This window comes from Podarcis liolepis (assembly GCF_965112155.1).
Source record: "Podarcis liolepis genome assembly, chromosome: 7".
In the NCBI taxonomy this organism is placed as follows: Eukaryota; Metazoa; Chordata; class Lepidosauria; order Squamata; family Lacertidae; genus Podarcis; species Podarcis liolepis.
The window spans coordinates 1926208-1949302 of record NC_139561.1 but is presented as its reverse complement, the minus strand read 5'-3'; the positions used below and the strand labels follow the sequence as shown (position 1 = coordinate 1949302).

The 23095-nt window shown below is 48.8% G+C and overlaps 1 protein-coding gene across 3 annotated transcripts in view; it reads left to right on the top strand.

Moving 5' to 3' along the window:
* The window catches only part of LOC310711924 (E3 ubiquitin-protein ligase MARCHF5-like), a 50910-nt gene extending 31896 nt beyond the window's left edge, over window positions 1-19014 (top strand). The window contains exons 1-6 of one of the 3 annotated variants that reach the window (XM_083514418.1): window positions 2075-2344; window positions 5531-5733; window positions 13884-14014; window positions 14669-14852; window positions 16703-16872; window positions 18520-19014. In XM_083514418.1, coding sequence (XP_083370544.1) covers window positions 2307-2344; window positions 5531-5733; window positions 13884-14014; window positions 14669-14852; window positions 16703-16872; window positions 18520-18690 — 897 coding nt within the window. In that variant the 5' untranslated portion in view covers window positions 2075-2306 and the 3' untranslated portion in view covers window positions 18691-19014. Of the gene's footprint in view, window positions 1-2074; window positions 2345-4248; window positions 4269-5530; window positions 5734-13883; window positions 14015-14668; window positions 14853-16702; window positions 16873-18519 lie in introns of those variants that run through there. The other 2 variants (XM_083514420.1, XM_083514419.1) reach the window with 2 other exon arrangements.
* The last annotated feature ends 4081 nt before the right edge of the window (window positions 19015-23095 follow it).

Here is a 23095-nt window from a genome sequence, read left to right as displayed (position 1 = left end):
TTATTAATAAATTTCTTTTGGCATAAGCCTTTGGGGTCCAGAGTCCACTTCAAACCTGGCAAACTCCCTTCACAGTAAGTTGCTATGAGATGTCTTGTAAAAAGTTGTGAACAAACATAATAAATAATAATCACCATCATGTCTTCCAGAATCCATTTTATTCAGCATACTTATCTAGTATAGTCATTGATATCCCTTCTTTTAGGATATGAATATTTCCCAGACAATGGAAAAATAACATTAAAATGTGTGTGTTTTATAGCCACATTTCACAGTATCCACTCTAAAACTCATCAAGATCTTTCCCTCTGGGCAGCTGATGGTAGAGAGAGGAGAGGAGCTAGCCCACGGGTGTCTTCTCCTGGGATCTTTCCCACAGTGGTGGGTGGCCCTGTGGAGCAAGGGAGTTCCCTACATTTGCATGCTGGCACTCCTCCCAACAGTTCAGGGCAGCCTAAATGTCCTTTCCCCACATTACACCTTCACAACAACTCTGTGTAGGAGGTTCAGCAGATTGATGGTGATCCATGCAAAATCATCAGTGAATTTGGGAGCAAGGATTTAAATCTAGGCCTCTCCAGCCCAAGAACAATACTCTGCACTGGATCTCAGCACTCTACATTTAGATAGCTTGTGATTCCTTCTGACCTTTCATCTTTCTATTCTGAATGTGCAACAATGCCATTTAATTTATGTGTATCCACAAAAAAGGAGGGGCCAGGAAGAAATTCCAACCAAATAAAATGTCAATAGAAGGAATAAGCAAGCAAGGTTGGAATGAGAGTTGCAATCTTCATTTGATTCCTAGGTAGGTTTATTGCAGGTGCTAGGGAACTTTGGCCCTCCAGATGTTGCTGAAGGACAACTCCCATTCTTCCAGTGTGGTTAAGAGCGGTAGACTTGTAATCTGGTGGACCGGGTTTACATCTCCGCTCCTCCACCTGCAGCTGCTGGGTGACCTTGGACTAGTCACACTTCTTTGAAGTCTCTCAGCCCCACTCACGTCACAGAGTGTTTGTTGTGGGGGAGGAAGGGAAAGGAGAATGTTAGCCGCTTTGAGACTTCTTAGGGCAGTGATAAAGCGGGATATCAAATCCAAACTCTTCTCTTCTTCCTGGCTGTTAGCTATGCTGGAGCTGATTAGAGGAGTCGTTCAGCAACATCTGGAGGGCCAAAAGCCGCCACCCCCGGCTTACTGGCTCTCTTTTGGGGGGCAAAGATAGAGTGCCTAATGATCTGGGAAGATGAGTGCTGCAGCCCAATACTACTAATACTAAATTATTATTTATATGCCACCCATCTGACTAGGTTGCCCCAGCCACTCTGGGTGGCGTCCAACAGATTAAAACATCAGTAACCTCTGGAGGGCAACAGGTTCCCCATGCCTGCTCTAGGGGGCTTTTGAGGTAGGGTGCCCCACTTACACATCCAAAAGGGAGAGCATGCTTTGCATAAAAGTTGCTTGGTCCCTGCTCCTGCCAACCTAGCAGTTGAAAGCACGTCAAAGTGCAAGTAGATAAATAGGCACCGCTCCGGCGGGAAGGTAACCGGCATTTCCGTGCGCTGCTCTGGTTCGCCAGAAGCGTCTTAAGTCCTGCTGGCCACATGACCTGGAAGCTGTGTGCCGGCTCCCTCGGCCAGTAAAGCGAGATGAGCGCCGCAACCCCAGAGTCGGCTATGACTGGTCCTAATGGTCAGGGGTCCCTTTACCTTTAATTAGAATTAGAAAAAAGTAATCTTAAATAGAATGGCTCTCTCCCTAGAGGGGAAAGAGTGGCCAGGAGAGCTGAGTGCTGCAAGGTCTGCTCTTCAGGTGCTGGAGAAATGAAGGATGCTTTTACCTAGAGGACTGTCCTCTGGCAGCCCTTCAAAAGAGGACTGTCCTTTTCCAGGACACCTGGAAAGCCTATTTTGAGGTGACTAGACGGATGCACGAAACAAAAAGAAAGAAAAACGGGGAAGTCCTATGCCCCGCGGCCCAGTTTTAAGCCCTCCAGGAGGAGGCTTGGCTAGTCCATCCTCGCCTGGAGTCCCAAGGCCGAGGGGGGGCTTTCCTGGAGAAACTCCAAGGAGCGGCGCAATCCCCGTCTTCCGGCCGCTGCGGGGCTGGGCTGCGATCCTCGCCCCGTTCGCTCCCCGGGGAGCGAGTCCCGCCGCCTTCCGCCGGCCTGGGGCGCGTCTCGGGGCCTTCCGGCAGGGGAAGCTCCTCCTGGCCAGCGGAGAAGAGCGGCGGGTGCAGCCGCGGCCCCAGGCGGAGGCCAGCAGGAGCCGGAAGCCGGGCCGCATCTCCGGGCTGACGGCGGGCGATGGCAGACGCGGCGGCCCCCGGGGAAGCCTCGGAGAGGTAGGCTGGGCTCGGCGCGCCAGGCCGGGGGGGGGGGCTCGTGCCAATGGCCGCCCCTTCTCCCCCCCCGCCGCCTCTGCCCGCTTCTAGGGATCGCCCGGGTGTGTTGGGGGGCATCTTGGATGTCAAGCCTCTCTTGCCCCTCTTGCCTGGGGGCGCGAAGTGGCGGCGGCGGCGGCGCCGGGCTTCCGAAGCCCCCCCCCCCCCGAGGCTCCGCGGCTGCTCCGGGCTTCGTTTCCCGAGAGCCGACAGGGGCCTTGCTCTCTCCTCCGCCGCAGCCCCGGGAGGCCGGCCTGGCCGAGAGAGAGGGGCTGCTCCAAGGGCCCCTTCCGTGCGCTTCGGCCCCGCGGGCGCTTCTTGGGCGGAAAGGGCTCGGGGGAAACTGAAATTTAAACTCCCAATTTTCTTTAAAGCCTCGCAGCGCTTTTTTGTCCGGAAAGACAAATGAGCGTCTCTACAGCAAATCGTAGGACAGCCTTTCCCAAGTTTCTCTCCCAACTGCGACCGCACGTGCCGATGAGTGTTGTAGTCCAAAACATCTGGAGGGCGCCTGCTTGGAGAAGGCTCTTTTAGGAACCCAAGCCTCTCTCTAACCAGTTTTCCACACATTTAGAAAAACCGGCTTGATTGTCTGTATTTATATTAATAAAATGGTAATGCTGCCCTCTGATAGATACCAAATGTGGCTTACAATAAAATAAATGAAAAGAAACAGAATAAATAAAAGAGTAGAGTAATTAAACAGTAGGGTGTAAGAGCCACATCAAAGCAATCCTATGTTAAATCTAAATTGGTGAAATGAAATGCCCTTCAGCTGCCTGGTGCTGAGGGAAGACATCAGGGTGAGTCTGAAGCAAGCTTCCCATCCCAGAAAATGTTGCCAGTTGAGCACCTCTTATATAAAAGATGTCTGAAGTCCCACAGTCTCACTCAGGACAAGCAGCAGAAATCCAGATTGATAAGGGTTGTCTCCATTGTGAGTTCTGCTCAGAGTAAACACATTGCAACCAATGACCGTGAATCCACTGATTTCAGTGGGTCCAAGATGAACTAGCATTGCATACAACCCTTTATTATACAGATGTTGCCATGGATGATGGGAGTTGTAGTCCAGCAACATATTGAGGCCTACCGTTTCCCCATCCCTGCTATAAACATACCTGGGCTGGAGGAAATCCCAGGTATGTCGGGGCAGAAATGCATAGGATCGTGGGGTTGATGGCCAAGCTGTGGGGAACGAGTCTTGTGAGCTATCATGTCAAGGTGATTGAGAACAAGGAGCCACAAATCAGGAAGTCCCACATTTAGATCTTGCGTACTCCTATATTTGCTCCTGTTCTTTCCCAAGCCTCATGCTTTCATCTGCAGTATTACATTACAGGGCCACTAGAAGCCTTATCAAAGCACTCAAACTCTGTGTGCTGTAACTGGGACACGCTGGGTGTGCCGACCTGCACTACACCTGTGCCTCAGGCATGTCTCAGGACCTGTTTTCAGCGCTAGTGCAGAAGGATTACCGTGGCTGGTGGTATAGTCTTGGAAACCACTGGGGAACCAACAGGGACCACAGGCTCCTGTCCAGGCTGTGGTCAGAGGGAGACAGTCCTGAATGATGTGAAAAGCATCCTGTAGCCCAAGCACCTGCTGGACTCTGGGAAATCCCTTTTGTCTTCCCATGGCTTTCCTTTTAGAGCAGGGATGGGTCCCAGTGCGTCTCCTGATCTGACCCCCTGGCCTCTTCCCAGGCCCCGGCCATTTCTTCTTGATGCTCACCGTTCTTTCAAATCAGGTGAGCAGTGTGGTTAAAGCTCCCCATCCTGTGTCCTGCTCTCAAGCTGCTCAGCTGAGCCCTGGAAACAGCTCTGCAGTGGAGGCTGGGGGGTGTGGCTGAGCCCTGTCCCCAAGCTACCCAAGGAGGAAGAATGTGGGTTGTGGGCTGTGCAAGGAGAGGGCATGTCTGTGCCCCATGCTGGTGGTATGGATGGTGCTTGTGAGTTTTGGCCCTGTCCGCTACTGATAGGCAGCCCCGTCCTGGCCCACCCACTTCTCCCAGGGAAATAAAAGTCGGGGGAAGGTTCTCTGTCCTGGTCTTGAGCCTGGAAAACACAGCCTGGCCTACCCTGTATTCCAGTGGTTCTCAAGCTCTTTTCTCTGGGCCAGACTTTCAGAATAAAAACATGCTCTTTTATTGATAAGAAATATATTGGAAAACAAAAAAAAAGCAACTCCTGGCAGTGCTTGATTTATAACATAGAAGACATCCACTTTATAATACTGTATGATCCAGAAATTATAAAATAGTGCAGCTACATAAGAGCACAAATCACCCCCAAAGTAGAATGATAAGCAAGCCTCTTACAAATGTGCCTTAAGTATGTATACAAACTGAATGAGAGGTGTGAGCTGTTTGATGCTCTTGCTCTCATATCTACCCATATTCATATACAGTGGTACCTCTGGTTATGTACTTAATTCGTTCTGGAGGTCCGTTCTTAACCTGAAACTGTTCTTAACCTGAAGAACCACTTTAGCTAATGGGGCCTCCTGCTGCTGCCGCGCGATTTCTGTTCTCATCCTGAAGCAAAGTTCTTAACCCAAGGTATTATTTCTGGGTTAGCAGAGTCTGTAACCTGAAGTGTATGTAACCGGAAGCGTATGTAACCCGAGGTACCACTGTGTGTGTGTGTGTGTGTGTGTGTGCGCACTACGTTGCACTAATAGTATCCTATACTATTCTGAAATGTTTAACTTTTCTTTGTTCTTGAATCTTCCTGCCACACCTGCCATCTCCTGCCACACCCTTTCAGAGCCACTGATTTACACACAAGCAGTGGCGGCAGTTACATCAATATATGGCAAAACTGGCTTCTACTGGTTTAACCATGGGGCATTGCAACTTTCTTATCTCTGTGGCTACAACAGTTATAACAATCTCTTGCTTACATGCTCTCATGGTACTCTTGCAAAGACAACCTTCATCTTCCAACTTTCATTTACTAGTAACACAGATTTCAACTATTAAAAATTATTTAATTCCTTTATAATTTTATCCTTCTTCCATACTACCTCAGTCCTATCACATATCAGTCTTATGACTTAGGGAGTTTAAAACCTTACCTTGTCCGGCTTCTTATGCACCTCCAAACTGGTGGAACAAGTGACAGCTATTCTCTCCCCCCCCCCCAGGCACTGCTGGGTCTGTTTTGGCACAGAGAGCGATGACCGCTCAGCTGAGTGGGTCTGCCCCTGCCGCTGCAAAGGCTCCACCAAATGGATCCACCAGGCCTGCCTCCAGCGGTGGCTGGATGAGAAGCAGAAAGGCAACAGCACAGGCAGTGTGAGCTGCCCACAGTGTGGAACGGAGTATCGCATTGTCTTCCCCAAACTAGGTGAGTGGTAGGGGTGGCCTGGCCAGCCCCATTCCCTGGTGTGGCTAGATTGGGTCCCTAGCAAAGTTGTGGAGCTGCCCAGCAAAGCCAGGTCCAAGGCAAGGTGTGTTTAAGCAGCAGGTGAGCTGTCCAGCCAAGGATTTCCACTGGGCTAGGGGACACACAGTACTTTTTCTGAAGTACCGTATTTTTTGCTCTATAAGATGTACCAAACCACAAGACACACCTAGTTTTTGGAGGAGGAATACAAGAAAAAATATATTCTGAATCTCAGAAGCCAGAACAGCAAGAGGGATCGCTGTGCAGTGAATGCAGCGATCCCTCTTGCTGTTCTGGCTTCTGGGATAGCTGCGCAGCCTGCATTCGCTCCATAAGACGCACACACATTTCCCCTTACTTTTTATTTTTTTATTTTATAAGATATTTGTTGAAATTTTCAAAATATTACAAAATGAAAAAAGAAAAATACAAAATATAAGAGACACAGGGGAATGATTAATGGACTTCAATGTCTGTACACTAATGCACAAAGCATGGGAAATAAATAAGATGAGCTTGAGCTCTTGGTACAGCAAACTAAATATGACATAATAGGCATCACTGAAACCTGGTGGGATATGTCCCACGATTGGAATGTAATAATAGGGGGATACAATCTATTTCAGAGAAACAGACCAGACAAGAAAGGAGGAGGAGTGGCGTTATATGTCAGGGATGTGTATACCTGTGAAGAGATCCAAGATTTAGAACCTCAAAGCCAAAGTGAGAGCATTTGGGTCAAAATTAAGGGAGAGAAGAATAACAGAGACCTCATTGTGGGAGTTTACTATAGACCCCCAAGCCAAACGGAGGACATAGATGATGCCTTCCTGGAACAGATGGCCAAGCATGCAAAAGGAAGAGAGATAGTAGTAATGGGGGACTTCAATTACCCGGATATTTGTTGGATGTCAAACTCAGCCAAGAGCATAAGATCAAACAGATTCCTCACTGGCCTTGCAGACAACTTCATTGTCCAGAAAGTGGGAGAAGCAACAAGAGGAGCAGCCATTTTAGATCTGGTCCTAACCAATGTTGATGACCTGGTTAGTGGGGTAGAAGTGGAAGGATCATTAGGCGCGAGTGATCATGCTCTTCTGAAGTTTACTATACAGTGGAAAGGAGCAGCCAAGCATATTAGGACTCAATTTCTTGACTTTAAGAAAGCCGACTTCATAAAACTTAGGGAAGTGCTGGGTGAGATCCCATGGACAGTAATACTAAAAGGAAAGGGAGTTCATGATGGCTGGGAGTTTGTTAAAAGGGAGATAGGAAAAGCACAACGTCAGGCAATACCAATGAGACGGAAACATGGAAGGTGCCTAAAGAAGCCAGGGTGGCTACTTAAAGAACTTTTAACTGAGTTAAGATTAAAAAAGGATGTGTACAAAAAATGGAAAAGTTAGGAAACCACCAAAGAGGAATTCAAACAAATAGCCAGCACGTGTAGACACAAAGTCAGAAAAGCTAAAGCACAGAATGAACTCAGGCTTGCTAGAGAGGTTAAAAGCAACAAAAAAGGCTTTTATGGGTATGTTCGTAGCAAAAGGAAGAACAAAGAAACAGTGGGGTCACTCAGAGGAGAAGATGGTGAAATGCAAACAAGGGACACAGAAAGGGCTGAACTCCTCAATGCCTTCTTTGCCTCAGTCTTCTCCAATAAAGAAAACAATGCCTGACCTGAAGAATTTTGAGCAAATGATTCAGCAGAGGAAACACAAGATAGTACAAGAATACTTGGCTAGTTTAGATGTATTCAAGTCTCCAGGGCCAGATGAACTGCATCCAAGAGTATTAAAAGAACTGGCAGATGTGATCTCAGAACCACTAGCAGTCATCTTTGAGAATTCCTGGAGAACAGGCGAAGTCCCGCCAGACTGGAGGAGGGCAAATGTTGTCCCTATTTTCAAAAAGGGGAAAAGAGAGGACCCAAATAATTACCGCCCAGTCAGTCTGACATCACTACTAGGGAAGATTCTGGAGCAGATCATTAAGCAAACAGTCTGTGAGCACCTAGAAAGGAATGCTGTGATCACCAATAGTCAGCATGGATTTCTGAAAAATAAGTCATGTCAGACTAACCTGATCTCGTTTTTTGACATAATTACAAGCCTGGTAGATGAAGGGAACACAGTGGATGTAGCCTACCTTGATTTCAGCAAGGCATTTGACAAGGTGCCCCATGACATTCTTGTAAAGAAGCTGGGAAAATGCGGTCTTGACTATGCTACCACTCAGTGGATTTGTAACTGGCTGACTGACCGAACCCAAAGGGTGCTCATCAATGGTTCCTCTTCATCCTGGAGAAGAGTGACTAGTGGGGTGCCACAGGGTTCTGTCTTGGGCCCGGTCTTATTCAACATCTTTATCAACGACTTGGATGATGGACTCAAGGGCATCCTGATCAAATTTGCAGATGACACCAAACTGGGAGGGGTGGCTAACACCCCAGAGGACAGGATCACACTTCCAAACGACCTTGACAGATTAGAGAACTGGGCCAAAACAAACAAGATGAATTTTAACAGGGAGAAATGTAAAGTATTGCACTTGGGCAAAAAAAATGAGAGGCACAAATACAAGATGGGGGACACCTGGCTTGAGAGCAGTACATGTGAAAAGGATCTAGGAGTCTTGGTTGACCACAAACTTGACATGAGCCAACAGTGTGACGCGGCAGCTAAAAAAGCCAATGCAATTCTGGGCTGCATCAATAGGAGTATAGCATCTAGATCAAGGGACGTAATAGTGCCACTGTATTCTGCTCTGGTCAGACCTCACCTGGAGTACTGTGTCCAGTTCTGGGCACCACAATTCAAGAAGGACACTGACAAACTGGAACGTGTCCAGAGGAGGGCAACCAAAATGGTCAAAGGCCTGGAAACGATGCCTTATGAGGAACGGCTAAGGGAGCTGGGCATGTTTAGCCTGGAGAAGAGGAGGTTAAGGGGTGATATGATAGCCATGTTCAAATATATAAAAGGATGTCATATAGAGGAGGGAGAAAGGTTGTTTTCTGCTGCTCCAGAGAAGCGGACACGGAGCAATGGATCCAAACTACAAGAAAGAAGATTCCACCTAAACATTAGGAAGAACTTCCTGACAGTAAGAGCTGTTTGACAGTGGAATTTGCTGCCAAGGAGTGTGGTGGAGTCTCCTGCTTTGGAGGTCTTTAAGCAGAGGCTTGACAACCATATGTCAGGAGTGCTCTGATGGTGTTTCCTGCTTGGCAGGGGGTTGGACTCGATGGCCCTTGTGGTCTCTTCCAACTCTATGATTCTATGACATTTTTCCGCCTTCGACACTTACCTTTCCCGCCCCGACCTGGCCACAGTGATCCATGCGACGGTCACCTCCAGGCTTGACTACTGTAATTCGCTCTACGTGGGGCTGCCCTTGAAGCTGTCCCAGAAACTCCAGCAGGTGCAGAATGCTGCAGCGAGGCTCCTCACGGGGTCTCTGCCATGGGAGCATATTCACCCAGTGCTTTTCCAGCTGCACTGGCTCCCGGTGGAGTACAGGGTCAGATTTAAGGTGCTGGTTTTGACCTTTAAAGCCCTTCACAGCCTAGGACCCTCGTACCTACGGGACCGCCTCTCCTGGTATGCCCCACAGAGGACCTTAAGGTCCATATATAGCAACACCCTAGAGGTCCCGGGGCCTAAGGAAGTTAGATTAGCCTCAACCAGAGCCAGGGCCTTCTCAACACTGGCTCCGGCCTGGCGGAACGCTCTGTCTCATGAGACCAGGGCCCTGCAGGATCTGATTTCTTTCCGCAGGGCCTGTAAGACAGAGTTGTTCCACCTGACCTTTGGCTTAGAATCAGTTTGATTCCCTCCCCCTCTTTCTATTTCCTTTTCCCTCCTGCAGGGTATAAATAAAAATTTATTATTATTAATAAAGGAAGGTCTTTGGTTGGTGAGCATCCAGGCCCCTTCTGCAGACTCCCTGGGTAGGGGTGGTCTTGGAGGTCCTGGGAGAAAGAAGTCTCACCTGTTTCCAGGTCCAAGCTGGGAGCATGAGTAAAACTCTGGCAGGCTGGTTTTTTGCTCACCCTTCCTCTGGCAGCCGAACTGCTGCTGTCAAAAAGGGAGCAATGCAGTGGTGGTCAGTGGCAACTTCCTTGCCATGCACCTAGGCACACACAGTCTTCTTTACGGATGGGGGTATGCAAAATATTTAGAGATCCCTCTCCTACCCATAGCAGAAGTGGTTCCTTCAAATCATTTTCTTGATCATTACATTTATATTCCACCTTTCCTCCAAGGAGCTCTCCATTTTATCCTCAGAACAACCCTGTGAGGCAGGTTAGGCTGAGAGAGGGCGGCAGGACTGGTTCAGGGTTGCAGCTCCTGAGCCCTGGTCTCCCTGGTCCCAGCATCTCTGTGTGGCTCTGCTTTGGCTTCCCCTTCCCTGCACAAATGCACACACACATCTTTTCTAAAATTGTTCTAGAATACAAGCCCCAATTACACAAAAATGAGCCACTTATCTTCTAAGTAGTATCATTGCTTGGAAAATAAAAAACAATGTTGTGTTACTTTTGGGGAGGAATTTGCAAAATTTGTTGGAGACCAGCCTTAAGCATGAGAGAGAGAATAATGCTGAAAGTTAATGAAGCAGGAGGGCACCCCAGCTCCCCATGTGGGCTGGAGCTGGTGGAGGTGGGGTCCAATGACTGGAGGGTGCCCTCCAGGTTCCCCATCCCTGAGCTAAGGGCTGCTTGGCTGGAGCAGATCCAAAGTCCATGTGCTTCAGCACTCTGATCTCCCACCACAGCCAGCCACCTGCCCAAGGGAAACTTACAGACAATGTTGGCGGGCCTTTGCCAACCTGGTGCCCTCCAAATAATAAGAATAACAATTTCAATAATTTTATTAGGGAGTTCCGGAGTGTGGGGGCTGCCACACTAACTGATCAGTTTCTTACAAATGCAGAACAGGCATCCTACAGCACCTGTAACAAAAGCCCCATGCAGAGCGCATGGCGACAATCCAACCTTAAATTAACCACTGCATTAATGACTGACCGAGCCATCCTGATCCAGGAACAGTCAAAGCTGCCATACCTGTCGCAGCTGGTAAAAGGTGCTACAAGCTCCTGAGGCTACTTTGGGTTCCAGGGACAAAGTTGGACCCAGAAGCACCCCCAGACTGTGAACCTGCTCTTTCAGAGGAAGTGCAACCCCTCCAGGATAGGGAACTGCCTCAATTCTCAGACATGGGTGCCAGCCAGCCAGCCAGCCAACCAACCACAGTGCCTTTGTCTTGGCAGGATTCAAGCTCAGCTTGTTTTTCCTCCTCCATCTCACCCCTGTGTCCAGGCCAGGGACTGCTTGGCCTCTCCCAGTTCAGATGCTATGGAGAAATTGAGCTGAGCATCCTCAGCATCCTCATGGTGTCTTATCCCAAAACTCCTGATGATCACTCCCAGCACCTTCCTATAGATATTAAATAGCACTGGAGATGAGATGGTGCCCTGTGATGTAGCCACCAGGGGACTGAGAAACATTCCCCTAACGCCACCCTCTGGACTCAGTCCAGGAGGCGGAACCAAAACCACTGCAGCACAAAATTCCCTGGAGCCGGTCCACGAGGATAACATGCTCAGTGTCATTAAAAGCCAAAGCGAGATCAAGATGCAGGAGCAGAGTCATAGTTTAATAACGTTGGGCTGCTTTGGAGAGTTAGCACACAGCTTGGAAGCAGGCCACTACTGAATGCTTGTCGTATGAGCACCCTTGGCTGGTAAAGCAATCAGAGCAAGACTTCTAAGTGTGGAAAATGAGAAAGCATATAGAATTATAGGGGAAACGTATTGGATAGGAAAGAGCTCCTATTCTAGCTAGTTGTGAATCCAAAGGAGCTGCCCTTGCCCCTTGATCTCTGCAGCAGAGAGACAGTAGGAGGTTGTCCCCTCTCCTTTTCTGCTCCAGAAGGAAGCGGGAGAGGAAGCTTGAAGTTAGGTCAGCAACCCTAAGAATCAGTCTAACCTCAGAAGGAAGGCCAGCACAGGTGCAGAGGACAGTGAGAAAGTTTAAGAAGCTTGGAGGTCTACTTTCTCCCCATGCAAATGTGGTCAGCATTAGTGCAAGCTGAGTTGCATCCCAACACTTCCAAGAAATAAAACAGTTCGCTTGGTCCCATAGACTAGCAGTGGGGAACAGCCAATGGTCGGCCTAATGAGACCCCTGCCAGACTTCCCCAATGGACCCAGTTGGTTGGTTTGCACAAATCACACCCACATTGTGCGGCATCAGTTGCAGGACAGGTAATGGTGTCATGTATTGTACTCAGTAGTTATCCAGAGCAGAATCTTTAAGATATGGTTAGCAGAGTAAAAACTTTAACATGTTGCAGGATTCCAAAAGAATAGACCAGAGGCAATTTCATTTCATCCAGCAGAGCTTTGCTGCTACTGAAGGCAAGTGAGCATCATGGTCACAAATCCAATACATTCAGGATTGGCACTGTCCATAAGAAATCCAGTTGCAGCAGACTTAACTTAAACTTGCAATAACTTATAATAAGACTAAACCTTAACACTAAGCACACTATGTACAGAATCACCGCACCAGAAGGAAGAGAGATAGAAAGAGAAAGTGAAGCCCAGACTCCTTCTGGCCTCCTATTATAGTCAGCATGACCTTGACAGAAAAGATAACAGAACCAGTTTAGGCCAGTTGTACTCAGATTCCCTGAAGGAATAGCCCAAACACCATGAACCTCCTGCTTGTTTCTTTCACACAGAGAAACTTCCAGAACCCTCTTGAATTATTTAGTAAAGATCTCTACACATCATACACACAATACTTTCTGTACTAAGAAATGTAAACTGACAAAAGGCACATCTGCAAGAAGTGCCAGATTCAGGCCTGTTTGAATTTAGCACCTTTCCCTGTTGCAGTGTTTTCTGAAGGGATCTGATGCACTCAAGAGCTCCCCATCACTAATGGGTGTATCCAGCCCTTTCCAAAAGCAACACGATGTGCCAAATTCAAGCAGTGCCGAAAGCAAAGCCATGGCTGCAAAGGAACAATTGGGAGCACCCCCCCTGTCACAGACAGGCATTTTATGATGATGTCTACTCCACTGAGGCCTCATCCATAGCATACATTTAAAGCACTATGATACCACTTTAAACCGTCATGGCTTTCCCCAGAGAATTCTGGGAGCTGTAGTTAAGGGTACCAAGAGTTGTTAGGTGTTTCTTATTCCCCTCACAGAGCTACAATTCCCAGAGTTCCTCATGAAGAGGGATTGATTAGGACAACTCTCAGCACCCTTAACAAACTACAGCTCCCAAAATTATTTGGGGGAAGCTATGACTGTTTAAGGGACACAGGTGGTGCTGTGGGTTAAACCACAGAGCCTAGAGCTTGCCGATCAGAAGGTCGGCTGTTCAAATTCCCGCGATGGGGTGAGCTCCCGTTGCTCAGGACCAGCTCCTGCCAACCTAGCAGTTCAAAAGCACGTCAAAGTGCAAGTAGATAAATAGGTACCGCTCTGGCGGGAAGGTAAACAGCGTTTCCATGCGCTGCTCTGGTTCGCCAGAAGCGGCTTAGTCATGCTGGCCACATGACCCGGAAGCTGTACGCTGGCTCCCTTGGCCAATAAAGTGAGATGGGCGCCGCAACCCCAGAGTCGGCCACGACTGGACCTAATGGCCAGGGGTCCCTTTACCTTTATCTTTACCTATGACCGTTTAAAGTAGTATCATAGTGCTTAAAATGTATAGCAGAAACCTAAAGTAGTGTAATATGTTATGAGCTAGTTTTAATAAAGTAAGTTAGATTTTAAGAAAAAAATTAAAAAGAAACAATCACTTACCATTTGTTGGTTACTCAACGCATTCGGGCTCATTGGCAGGAACTTTGAGAAGCCAGGAGCAGAAGGGGCCAGAATACCAAGGAAGCGGATAGACCCCTTCCTGTTCCCTTTTCCTTCTGTCTTGGGATTTCACACCCACACCCCTCTTTCAATGGAATCTCAGTGGCTGAGGGATGTGACACCTCTGAAGGGGCCTGAATGCCTAGGCCATGATCCTGGTGGCTGTTGAGAGCCCAAGCTGAGTGCCTGCAACACTGAGTTTCTGCTGTCCTTCCTTTGTAGGACCCTTGGTGTATTTCTTGCAACAAGTGGACCGAATTTTATCCAAAGTGAGCCCCTTCACTGCAGCTGGCATTGTCGTGGGGACACTCTACTGGTCGGCTGTGACGTATGGGGCTGTCACTGTCATGCAGGTAAAGCAAAGGGGTGCAGGGAAAGAATGAATCAGATGGCCTTCAGCTCAGTCAGTAGCTTTGAAAGTCACTTGGAAATTTTATTATAATCGAGCAGTGGAGAAAATTTGTGAAATAAAATCATATGCAAGAAAGCTTAATGAGGCTGCACGGTTTAATCAGAATTGACAAAGGTTATGACTGATTAATCAGTGGGATAAAAAGGGGGGTGCATTCACACTATGATACCACCTTAAACAGTCATGGTTTCCTGCAAAGAATTCTGGGAACTGTCAGTTGTTAAGAGTTGTTAGGAGACCCCTGTTCCCAGAGCTACCATTCCTAGCATGGTTAAACAGTCAGTTCCTCTTCACATGTAACTCTGTCCACTTTGGAGCTCTGTGAGAGAAATTGTGTGTGTGTGCGCGCGCGCGCCCTAACAACTTTCAGCACCCTTAACAAACTAAAACTTCCAGAATTCTTTGGGGGAAGCAATGACTGTTTAATGTGGTATCATAGTACTTCAGACAGTGCTGTGCTAGGAATCTGAAGCTATCCAGTAAGAATCTGACCATTTGGGTTATGTGAATGGAGTTTTATTCTCCTCGCTGATGAAGGCAGAAGCCACCCGGCTCGCCCCACTGCACTGCTGATCAGTCTCTTCTCCTTTGGCAGGTTGTTGGTCATAAAAAGGGCCTGGATGTGATGGAGCGGGCAGACCCCCTCTTCTTGCTCATGGGGCTCCCCACCATCCCTGTCATGCTGGTGCTGGGCAAGATGATCCGCTGGGAAGACTACGTGCTGCGGGTGTGGCGGAAATACTCCAGCAAGCTCCAAGCCCTGCAGGCCTTGGTGCCAGGTGAGTGCCACCCTCCGCTCGCTCCTCCTGGCCTGGGCACTTGCGTGAAGTTGATGGGCCTGGAGAGCAGCATGAGGCAGGCTTCCCCTGGACTCTGCATTTGGAAGGAAAGGTGGGCCAACTAAAATTTGTGGTATGCGGATGAATCCCTCCTACAAAACAGTGGCAATTGGCAGCACCCTAGGACAGCTTTGTCCAACTTGGTGCCGCTGCCCTCCCACTGTTTTTGACTACAATTCCCATTGGCCTCAGCCTGCTGGTGGGAATTGTAGTCAGAAGCAGTGGGAGGGCACCAGGTTGGACAAAGCTGGACTATTCATGGAATTCACAAGAATATGGATTTCTCACAGCCATCCTACTTCCAGACTAGTTACTGGGCAGAGCACAGCTCTGCATCTGGGGCAGCAGGACAAAAAAGCAGATCCTCCATTCCTTGTCCTTTTTGTAAGCCAAGAGCCTACCTGTATACATAGCTTTGCCAGTGGGAGTTGAATGGCATCTGGAGTTATGGACTGTTCTGCTTGGCAACAGCAGCACACACAACAAGTACCGTATTTTTCTCTCTGTAACACGCAGATTTTTTCTCCTAAAAAGATAGGGGAAATGTCTGTGCGTGTTATTGAGCGAATGTGTGGTCCCTGGAGCCGAAAAATCAGGCAAAAATCAAATCGCGCTTCACGGAGAAGGGAAACCTGAAAAGAGGAAGCTGCTGCTTTCCTGCATTCTGCCTCAGGGTCTTACTGCCCACCCTCCTCTGTTTCGTTGCTGTGTTTGCTGAAACAGAACAAAGAGCAGGGAAAGCCCCTCCCCTCCAGGCAAGCAGAGGGGAAAGCAGAGCGTCCTTCCTTCTAATTCCTCTCCATGCTCCGGAGGGAACAATGTTTGTGAAGGGAAGAGAGATTACAGGTTCAGCTTAAAATTCTGATTTGACTTCCTGCTTTTTGTTTTTGAAGACACACAGCATCGAAATATGCTTTCTTCCATTTAAAAGGATGAAATCCTTAAACAGTGTTTTGCCTGTAAATTCATGTGATCTGGAAGATTACAGTGTCTGTACCTCTTAAGGGATGGCAAAGCTTAGGTTTCGCTGCTAAATAGTTCTTAATGCAGTTAAAATGCTTTCTTCTGTCAAGGCAATTAAAATATATATATATCAGGCAGCCGGAAAACATGCAGGTGGGAGAGAAAGAGCGTGAGCTGGCTGGCTTGGGTGCTTGGGTGGGGGGAAACTTTTGCCTTCCTTTCCTCCCTCCTGTTATACCCCACTCCTGCATTCTTAGCCAGCTGCTTCTCTGCACACCCCTCTCGTGCTCCTTGTCCCTTCTGTGTTTTTCCTTCCCTCTCCACTTAAAATGTGGTTACAAAGCATGGATCCACATGGATTCTCAGGATTTTTGCATTGGGTCAGCCCAAATTCACCATCAGATCACATGTCTGTGGCCACAGCATGAAGCACAAAAATGATACACCCACTGTTTCATTCAGAATGTTTTTTCCCTTGTTTTCCCCCTCTAAAAACGATGTGCGTGTTATGGTCAGGTGCGTGTTATCGAGCGAAAAATATGGTAACTGCAATTGCCATGAGCTGCAGCATGAACTGATCCCTCTAATCCATGTGCATTTGGCCAGGATGCAGTGGAAGGAAGGGCAGAGGCAAGGCATGTTCCTCCATTGTGCAGAATAATAGTAATCAACAACAGCAACAAATTTGCACCAAGCAAAGTTTGCAGTCTGTCCAAATCATGCTAAATATTCATGTTTGCATTTTTTAATTCTGCAGCTGCTCTTATTTTTATTAAACAGATTTTTAGCTCTCACCATGTTTTTCCTAATCTCTCTTGCTTCCTCAGGGATCAGCCGCCCTGTTCCGCACATCCCTCTCGCTGAGTCGCGCTACCAGAGTGACCACCTCTCCATCTCGCGCACACTGTGCGGGGCCCTGGTCTTCCCCACCATTGCCAACCTAGTTGGCAGAGTCACCTTCCGCAGGGTGAACTCCAGCCTCCAACGTACCATCCTGGTGAGTGGAGAGACTGGGGAAGGAACTCTGGAGTCAACTGGGTGCAATACTTGGGTCAGAATTCAAGTATTTGAAGGAATCACTCCCATGCTTGGTTCGACGTAGCATCCCTGCCACAGCACCCTAATGCTGCTAGCCATGGTGGCAAGGCTGGCACAGCCCTCGGGTTAGCTGGCACAGCACATAGTTCATATGCAGAAGGTTTGGTGCACTGGCACCTCTGGGTAAAAGGATCTCAAACAGCCAGGCTGGGAAGGACCTTTGTTGGAGATGATGCCCATTAGATTAGACTCAGCTTCTCCAACCTGGTGCCCTCCAGAAGTTTTGGACTACAACTCCCATCAACCTGGCGCCATATGGCTGTGTTGGTTGAGGCTGGTGAAAGTTGCAGTTCAGTCCATCAGGAAGGCATGCAGCCGCCAAGGTGCTGGGCCAGATGGACCGATGGACCTGTTTGTGGGATGCTCTCGCCAAGGAGGCTTGCCTGGCACTTTCATTGCATATCTTTAGGCACCAGGCAAGAACATGCCTCTTCTCCCAGGCCTTTGGCCAATTGAACAATATACAGCGTTTTAAACTGTGGGGGTTATTGCTTTGTTTATTATTATGTTATCCATGTGTTTTTATACTGTGATCTTCGGATGGAGGGTGGTGTATAAATTTAATAAGTAACAATAATGGTCTGACTCGATAGAAGGAGCTCCACATTTCCACTTTTCTTTCTGGATTTATATCCTGCCTCTCCATCATTTAGGTCTTCCCTCTTTTTTTAGGTGGCTTGAAAACATATGTTAGCACAGTTGTTTTCAGTCTGGGGGGGCAGGGGGAGGCCTCCATACTTCAGAACCTGGAGGGAGCCTGAGGATCCCTTTTGTCTTAAGTCAGGAGTCACCAACTTGCATTCCCCAGATATTTTTGGAGAGACACCAGCTCCTATCATCCCCAACCACTGGCCATGGTGATGGGGGCTGGTGGGAGCTGGAGTCTCACAGCACTGGGAGGGCACCATGTTGGCTGTTACAGAAGGCCAGTCCCCTCTGGTACCCCCCTCAGGTGATGCTTCTGCTGCCTTCCTTCCTACAGCGCCACTGAAAGTGCTCGATCCTAGGCTTCCACCTGGTAGGCTGCCTCCATGGCAGAGATGGGCAAGGGGGCTCATTGCACCCTCTCAGCACGGAAGACCAGTTGCACCTGGCACCTTCCGCCTCGGAACGGTTTCCATTCAAGCTGGTCATTATAAGAACCACAATTTTACTTTAAGAATTGGCCCCCATGTTTTCTTTTTTCTTCTTCCCTCCCTGGCCCTTTTTTCTTTTGTGCTGTGCCTTTCAGATTGTAAGCCTGTGGGGAAAGGGCTGTTTTGTTTTAACTGATTGCTTTAACCCTGGAGTCTTCTGGCCGAAGAGCCGTGTCTAAATGTTCTAAAGGAAAAGGAAATCCTGGACTGGAGCAGATAATGATGATCTGGCTGCTTCCCTCTGTCAATCAGACTCCTCTCAGGAAGGGGCTTGAGGGAACTGCTCTCTCCTCCCTCCCATACCAAGTGGTGCTTCACATGGACCTGCCTCTCCAGTGCTCAGAAGGCAAAAGAGGTGGTTTGAGGCTCTTAACTTCACCTAGCCCTCCTTTTCTCTGTTTCCCTGCCAGGGGGGCATTGCTTTTGTGGCCCTGAAGGGAGCCCTGAAGGTCTACTTTCGCCAGCAGCAGTACCTGATCCAAGCCAACCGGCGCATCCTCAACTTTGTGGAGAAAGGGGACATGGAAAGGAACTCCACTCAGCTCGATGAGGACAGCGGCAGTGAAGCAGGGCTCAGCTAGGGCAGGAAAGGCCCCATGCACGCTCAAGAGACACACACACCGCTCCAAAGCTCCTCAAGAGAAACTGGATTGCTCTCTGGGATGGATTTTAGGCCAGTCGACTCCGCTCCCAAGAGGAAGCACTCTGGGCTTTGCTGCTGTGGTTTGCGGAGAGGGCGAGGTGCTCCATTTAGGCCGGACTGGGCAAAGTCTGCTTCTTCTTAAGCTGGTGGTTTATCGGCAGTCTGGCTCTTTGACTCTCTTCTGCCTGGTTGCTCCCCTTGCATGGGGCTGTGCTCTGATCTCTTTGTAAAGCAGGAGTTAAATAAAGGAGTCAAGCTGTAAGTGTCCTCTTTGTGACCATGGAGAATTGCTACTGCTACTTCACATGGTTTATTGAAGAACAATGCAGAGGTTTGCTTGTTTCTTATCCCAGCCTTCCCCAACCCAGTGTCCTCCTGGTGCTACAGGGCTGCAACCCCCCTCGGACTCAGCTGGCACAGCCAGTGGGTCAGGCCGGTGGAACATAGGGGTCCAGCAGCATCTGGAAGGCTGCAGCTTCTCCCGACCCCTGTCCTGAGGCAGCTTGGTATGGGGGAAAGGCTAGCCAGTCTCCTGCCAGGGGTGCAAAGAGATGGAGCAGCTCAGGTCTTTTTGGAAATGCAACTCTCTGATTATGAAATCCTCTCTCCTCCCACCCCCAGTACAGCAGACCACCCTCTGCTTTACTTTTTGCCAACTTGGCCCAGTCCCAGCTCCATCAGCCCTCATGAGAGTTGTCATCCAGAATGTCTGTCCAATACTCCACACATGCAGCTCTGCTGGCACAGGGGGACTCCCTCTTCCTCTCCTCCCCCTGTGCACCCCCAAATCTGCTCTGAAGGGCCCTCCTGCACCAAGCCCTTCTAGGCCTTGGAGAGAAGCAAGTTCTTATTGAGAGCCAGTGTGGTGTAGTGGTTAAGAGCGGTAGTCACGTAATCTGGGGAACCGGGTTCGCGTCTCCGCTCCTCCACATGCAGCTGCTGGGTGACCTTGGGCCAGTCACACTTTTCTGAAGTCTCTCAGCCCCACTCATCTCACAGAGTGTTTGTTGTGGGGGAGGAAGGGAAAGGAGAATGTTAGCCGCTTTGAGACTCCTTAAAGGGAGTGAAAGGCGGGTTATCAAATCCAAACTCCTCCTCCTCCTCTTCTTCTTCTTCTTCTTCTTCTTCTTCTTCTTCTTCTTCTTCTTCTTCGTGCCAAGCTAAAAAGTATTTCAGGATCAGACCCTGTGCTAGCAAGTGCTGCCTCTCAGCCTAGAATGATTGATGCACAGAACCTGCAGTTGGCAGTTACAATGCCCAGCCCATCCTCAAAGGACAATGCCCACTGCTGAATTGGAGCAAGCATTGTTGGGTTTTCTCCAGTTTGACATTTTTTCTGATTATGCACAAAAGAGCAGGTTTTGTGTGGGGAAGTGGCAGGGCCATGCCTAGAAAGCACGAGGCAAGTGGGAAACGGCTTGGGCTCTTGCTTGCCAGGCCTGGGGCAAGGGTGGACGAGTCCAGAGACTAAGGAGGAGGAAGCTGACTGGCAACTCCCCCCGGGCTGCAAGTAATAAAAGGAAGTGGAGGCCAAGCGAGGGCTGACATGGATGGGGCAGGGTCCCATTTGCCCTCTGTAAAAGTGGCCCCGGCAGCCCACAGCAGCAGCTGGCTTTGGCACTGCATACAACATCCCCATGGAATCCAGCTGTTTACAGAAGGGAAAGGTCCCCCACCCCACGTTATCAGCTGATATCTATTCACAAATTAAGAGGGCAAGGAGAAAGCAGGCAGGCAGGCCAGCATTACAAACTCCAGCGCTAGAGATGGTCCAGTCAATTGTCACAGAAGGCCAGATCTTCTACCTTTTGTTCTTGGGACTAGACCAGAGGAGGCCCAGGGCTTTTTTTTATGGCATACCATTAAGGAACCACTATGGTCTTCCCCACCCAGAATTCCTTGAGAAGAAGGATTGGCTGTTACACTGCTGGGGGGGGGGGCGGAGAGAGGGGCTTCTAACAGTTCTGAGCACCCTTAACAGGCCACAGTTGCCGGGATTCTTTGGGAGCAGCCAATACTGTTTAAAGTGGCACCATAGCGCTTTGAATGCATGGTGTGAGGGTGGTCTTTGAGCCAATCAGGGTGTCTCAGCCTGGCCAACCTTGCAGGGTTGTTTTGAAGATAAAACAGGGAGGGCACAGAAGCATGTACACCACCTTGAACTCCTTGGGTGGAAAGGTGGGATATAAATGCCATATAAATAACTGCCAGTTTTTTCATCTTGCTAAGAGTCGCAACCTGGTGCCTCCCAGATGTTTTGGTCTCTGGCTCCCATCAGCCGCAGCCAGCATGTTATGTCATTCAAAACATCTGGTTGGGGAAGAAGATGCAAGATTATGGGGGGGGGGGGTTGTTTGGACAGGATGAGAAAGAAGCATCTATCAGGGTGGTGCAGAAGCTCAGTGGTAGAGGTTTTCTTACAATCAAACAGCATACAGTGGTGCCCCGCAAGACGAATGCCTCGCAAGACGAAAAACTCGCTAGACGAAAGGGTTTTTCGGTTTTGCGTTGCTTCGCTAGACGAATTTCCCTATGGGCTTGCTTCGCAAGACGAAAACGTCTTGCGCTTTTTTTAAAAAGCCGCTTGAAGAGGCGCAGTTGCGACGGACCGTGCTTCGCAAGACGAAAAACATCGCAAGACGAAAAGACTCGCAGAACGAATTCTTTTCGTCTTGCGAGGCACCACTGTATAAATTTTGTTAAATGAATAAGACAGCAAGATAGTTGAATTAATGATGAGGGTTATGGACAGCCAAGCTGCTTCACCGAGAATAACAGCCCATGGCATAGAACCCAGGGTCATGGGAGAACCTCCAACTTTTGCCTGCAAAACTCATCCACCCTTTAATTAAAAAATAGTAAAAGTACATTCCTACTTGGCCACAAGGTGGTACTGGTGGTCTAAGGAATGACACCTAAGGTTTCTCTCCCACATTTCCAAATAATTGGGTTTAAGGGTGCTGCCGGAAAGGTGTTTATTGTGGGATTGGTGCTCCTCATGCATACAGGTTTTTCATAGCATCCACGTGGTATTGTGGGCATCAAAATGCCAGCCTGGATTCTAATCCCCCCCCCCGCCCCATTTAATCCGATATACATTTTCCACTGAAAATCCAATAAGGTTTTTTTATAAAAACAAAAACCAAACGTGTTGCCCTTGTCATATTAAGCTCCTAACTGGAAGCACGTTAAGTTATGTTACTCAGCCAACAGAACAAGTAAAGTAAAGGCAAAGGAACCCCTGACTGTTAGGTCCAGTCGCGGACAACTCTGGGGTTGCGGCGCTCATCTTGCTTTACTGGCCGAGGGAGCCAGTGTACAGCTTCTGGGTAATGTGGGTCATGACTAAGCTGCTTCTGGCGAACCAGAGCAAGGCATGGAAACGCTGTTTACCTTCCCGCCGGAGCGGTACCTATTTATCTACTTGCACTTTGGCATGCTTTCGAACTGCTAGATTGGCAGGAGCAGGGACCGAGCAACGGGAGCTCACCCCGTCGTGGGGATTCGAACTGCTGACCCTCCAATCGGCAAGTCCTAGGCTCTGTGGTTTAGAGCTTTTGAGCTACACAGAGTTCTTCTTATCCACTGGAGTGGAATTGTTACCTGGGGGTGGGCAGGATTATGGATACAGTTTTCATAAGGATTGCCTGACTATATTAAACTAAGGTCCATTGAGTTTAGCATTCTTCCAGACAGATATTTTGTGATGGGCTCATATTTTGGAATGCCCTGCCCAAGGAAATGTGTATTGGCGTTTAGGAAAACCCTGAATACTTTTTTTAAAAAAATTCCAGTCTGCATTCTGGTGGCTTTATGATAGTTACAGTCAACTGTTTTCTCTACTACACTTGCTCTTTATTGGTTTATCTTAAATCTTGGGGCCTTAATGTTTTTTCCTGAAGTCTTGAAATTCACCTCCGCATTCATAGAATCATAGAATCATAGAGTTGGAAGAGACCACAAGGGCCATCGTGTCCAACCCCCTGCCAAGCATTAACTCATCATTGGCAAACCCTCTGTGAAGGGGAGCCTGACTGCTGCATCCGACTTTCATACCTGGCTTCTGACCAGGAAACTTGGAACAGCAACCAGCCATTTATGGGGTGGGGGGTGTTGTTCAATTTAGCTCCCGTCTTCCCTGACCATTGGTCATGCTGGCTGGGGCTGATGGGAGCCGGAGTTGAACAATATCTGGAGGACATACATTTCCCCACCCCCGGGCTAAGGGGATTGGTTGGCCCTGCTTGCAATGCCTCTCCCCCAGTAGGCCCTCCCCATTCCATCTCCTCGTTTGTGCTTGATTTAGATGCTTCCAGCAGTGCAACCCACATTGGGCACCCTAG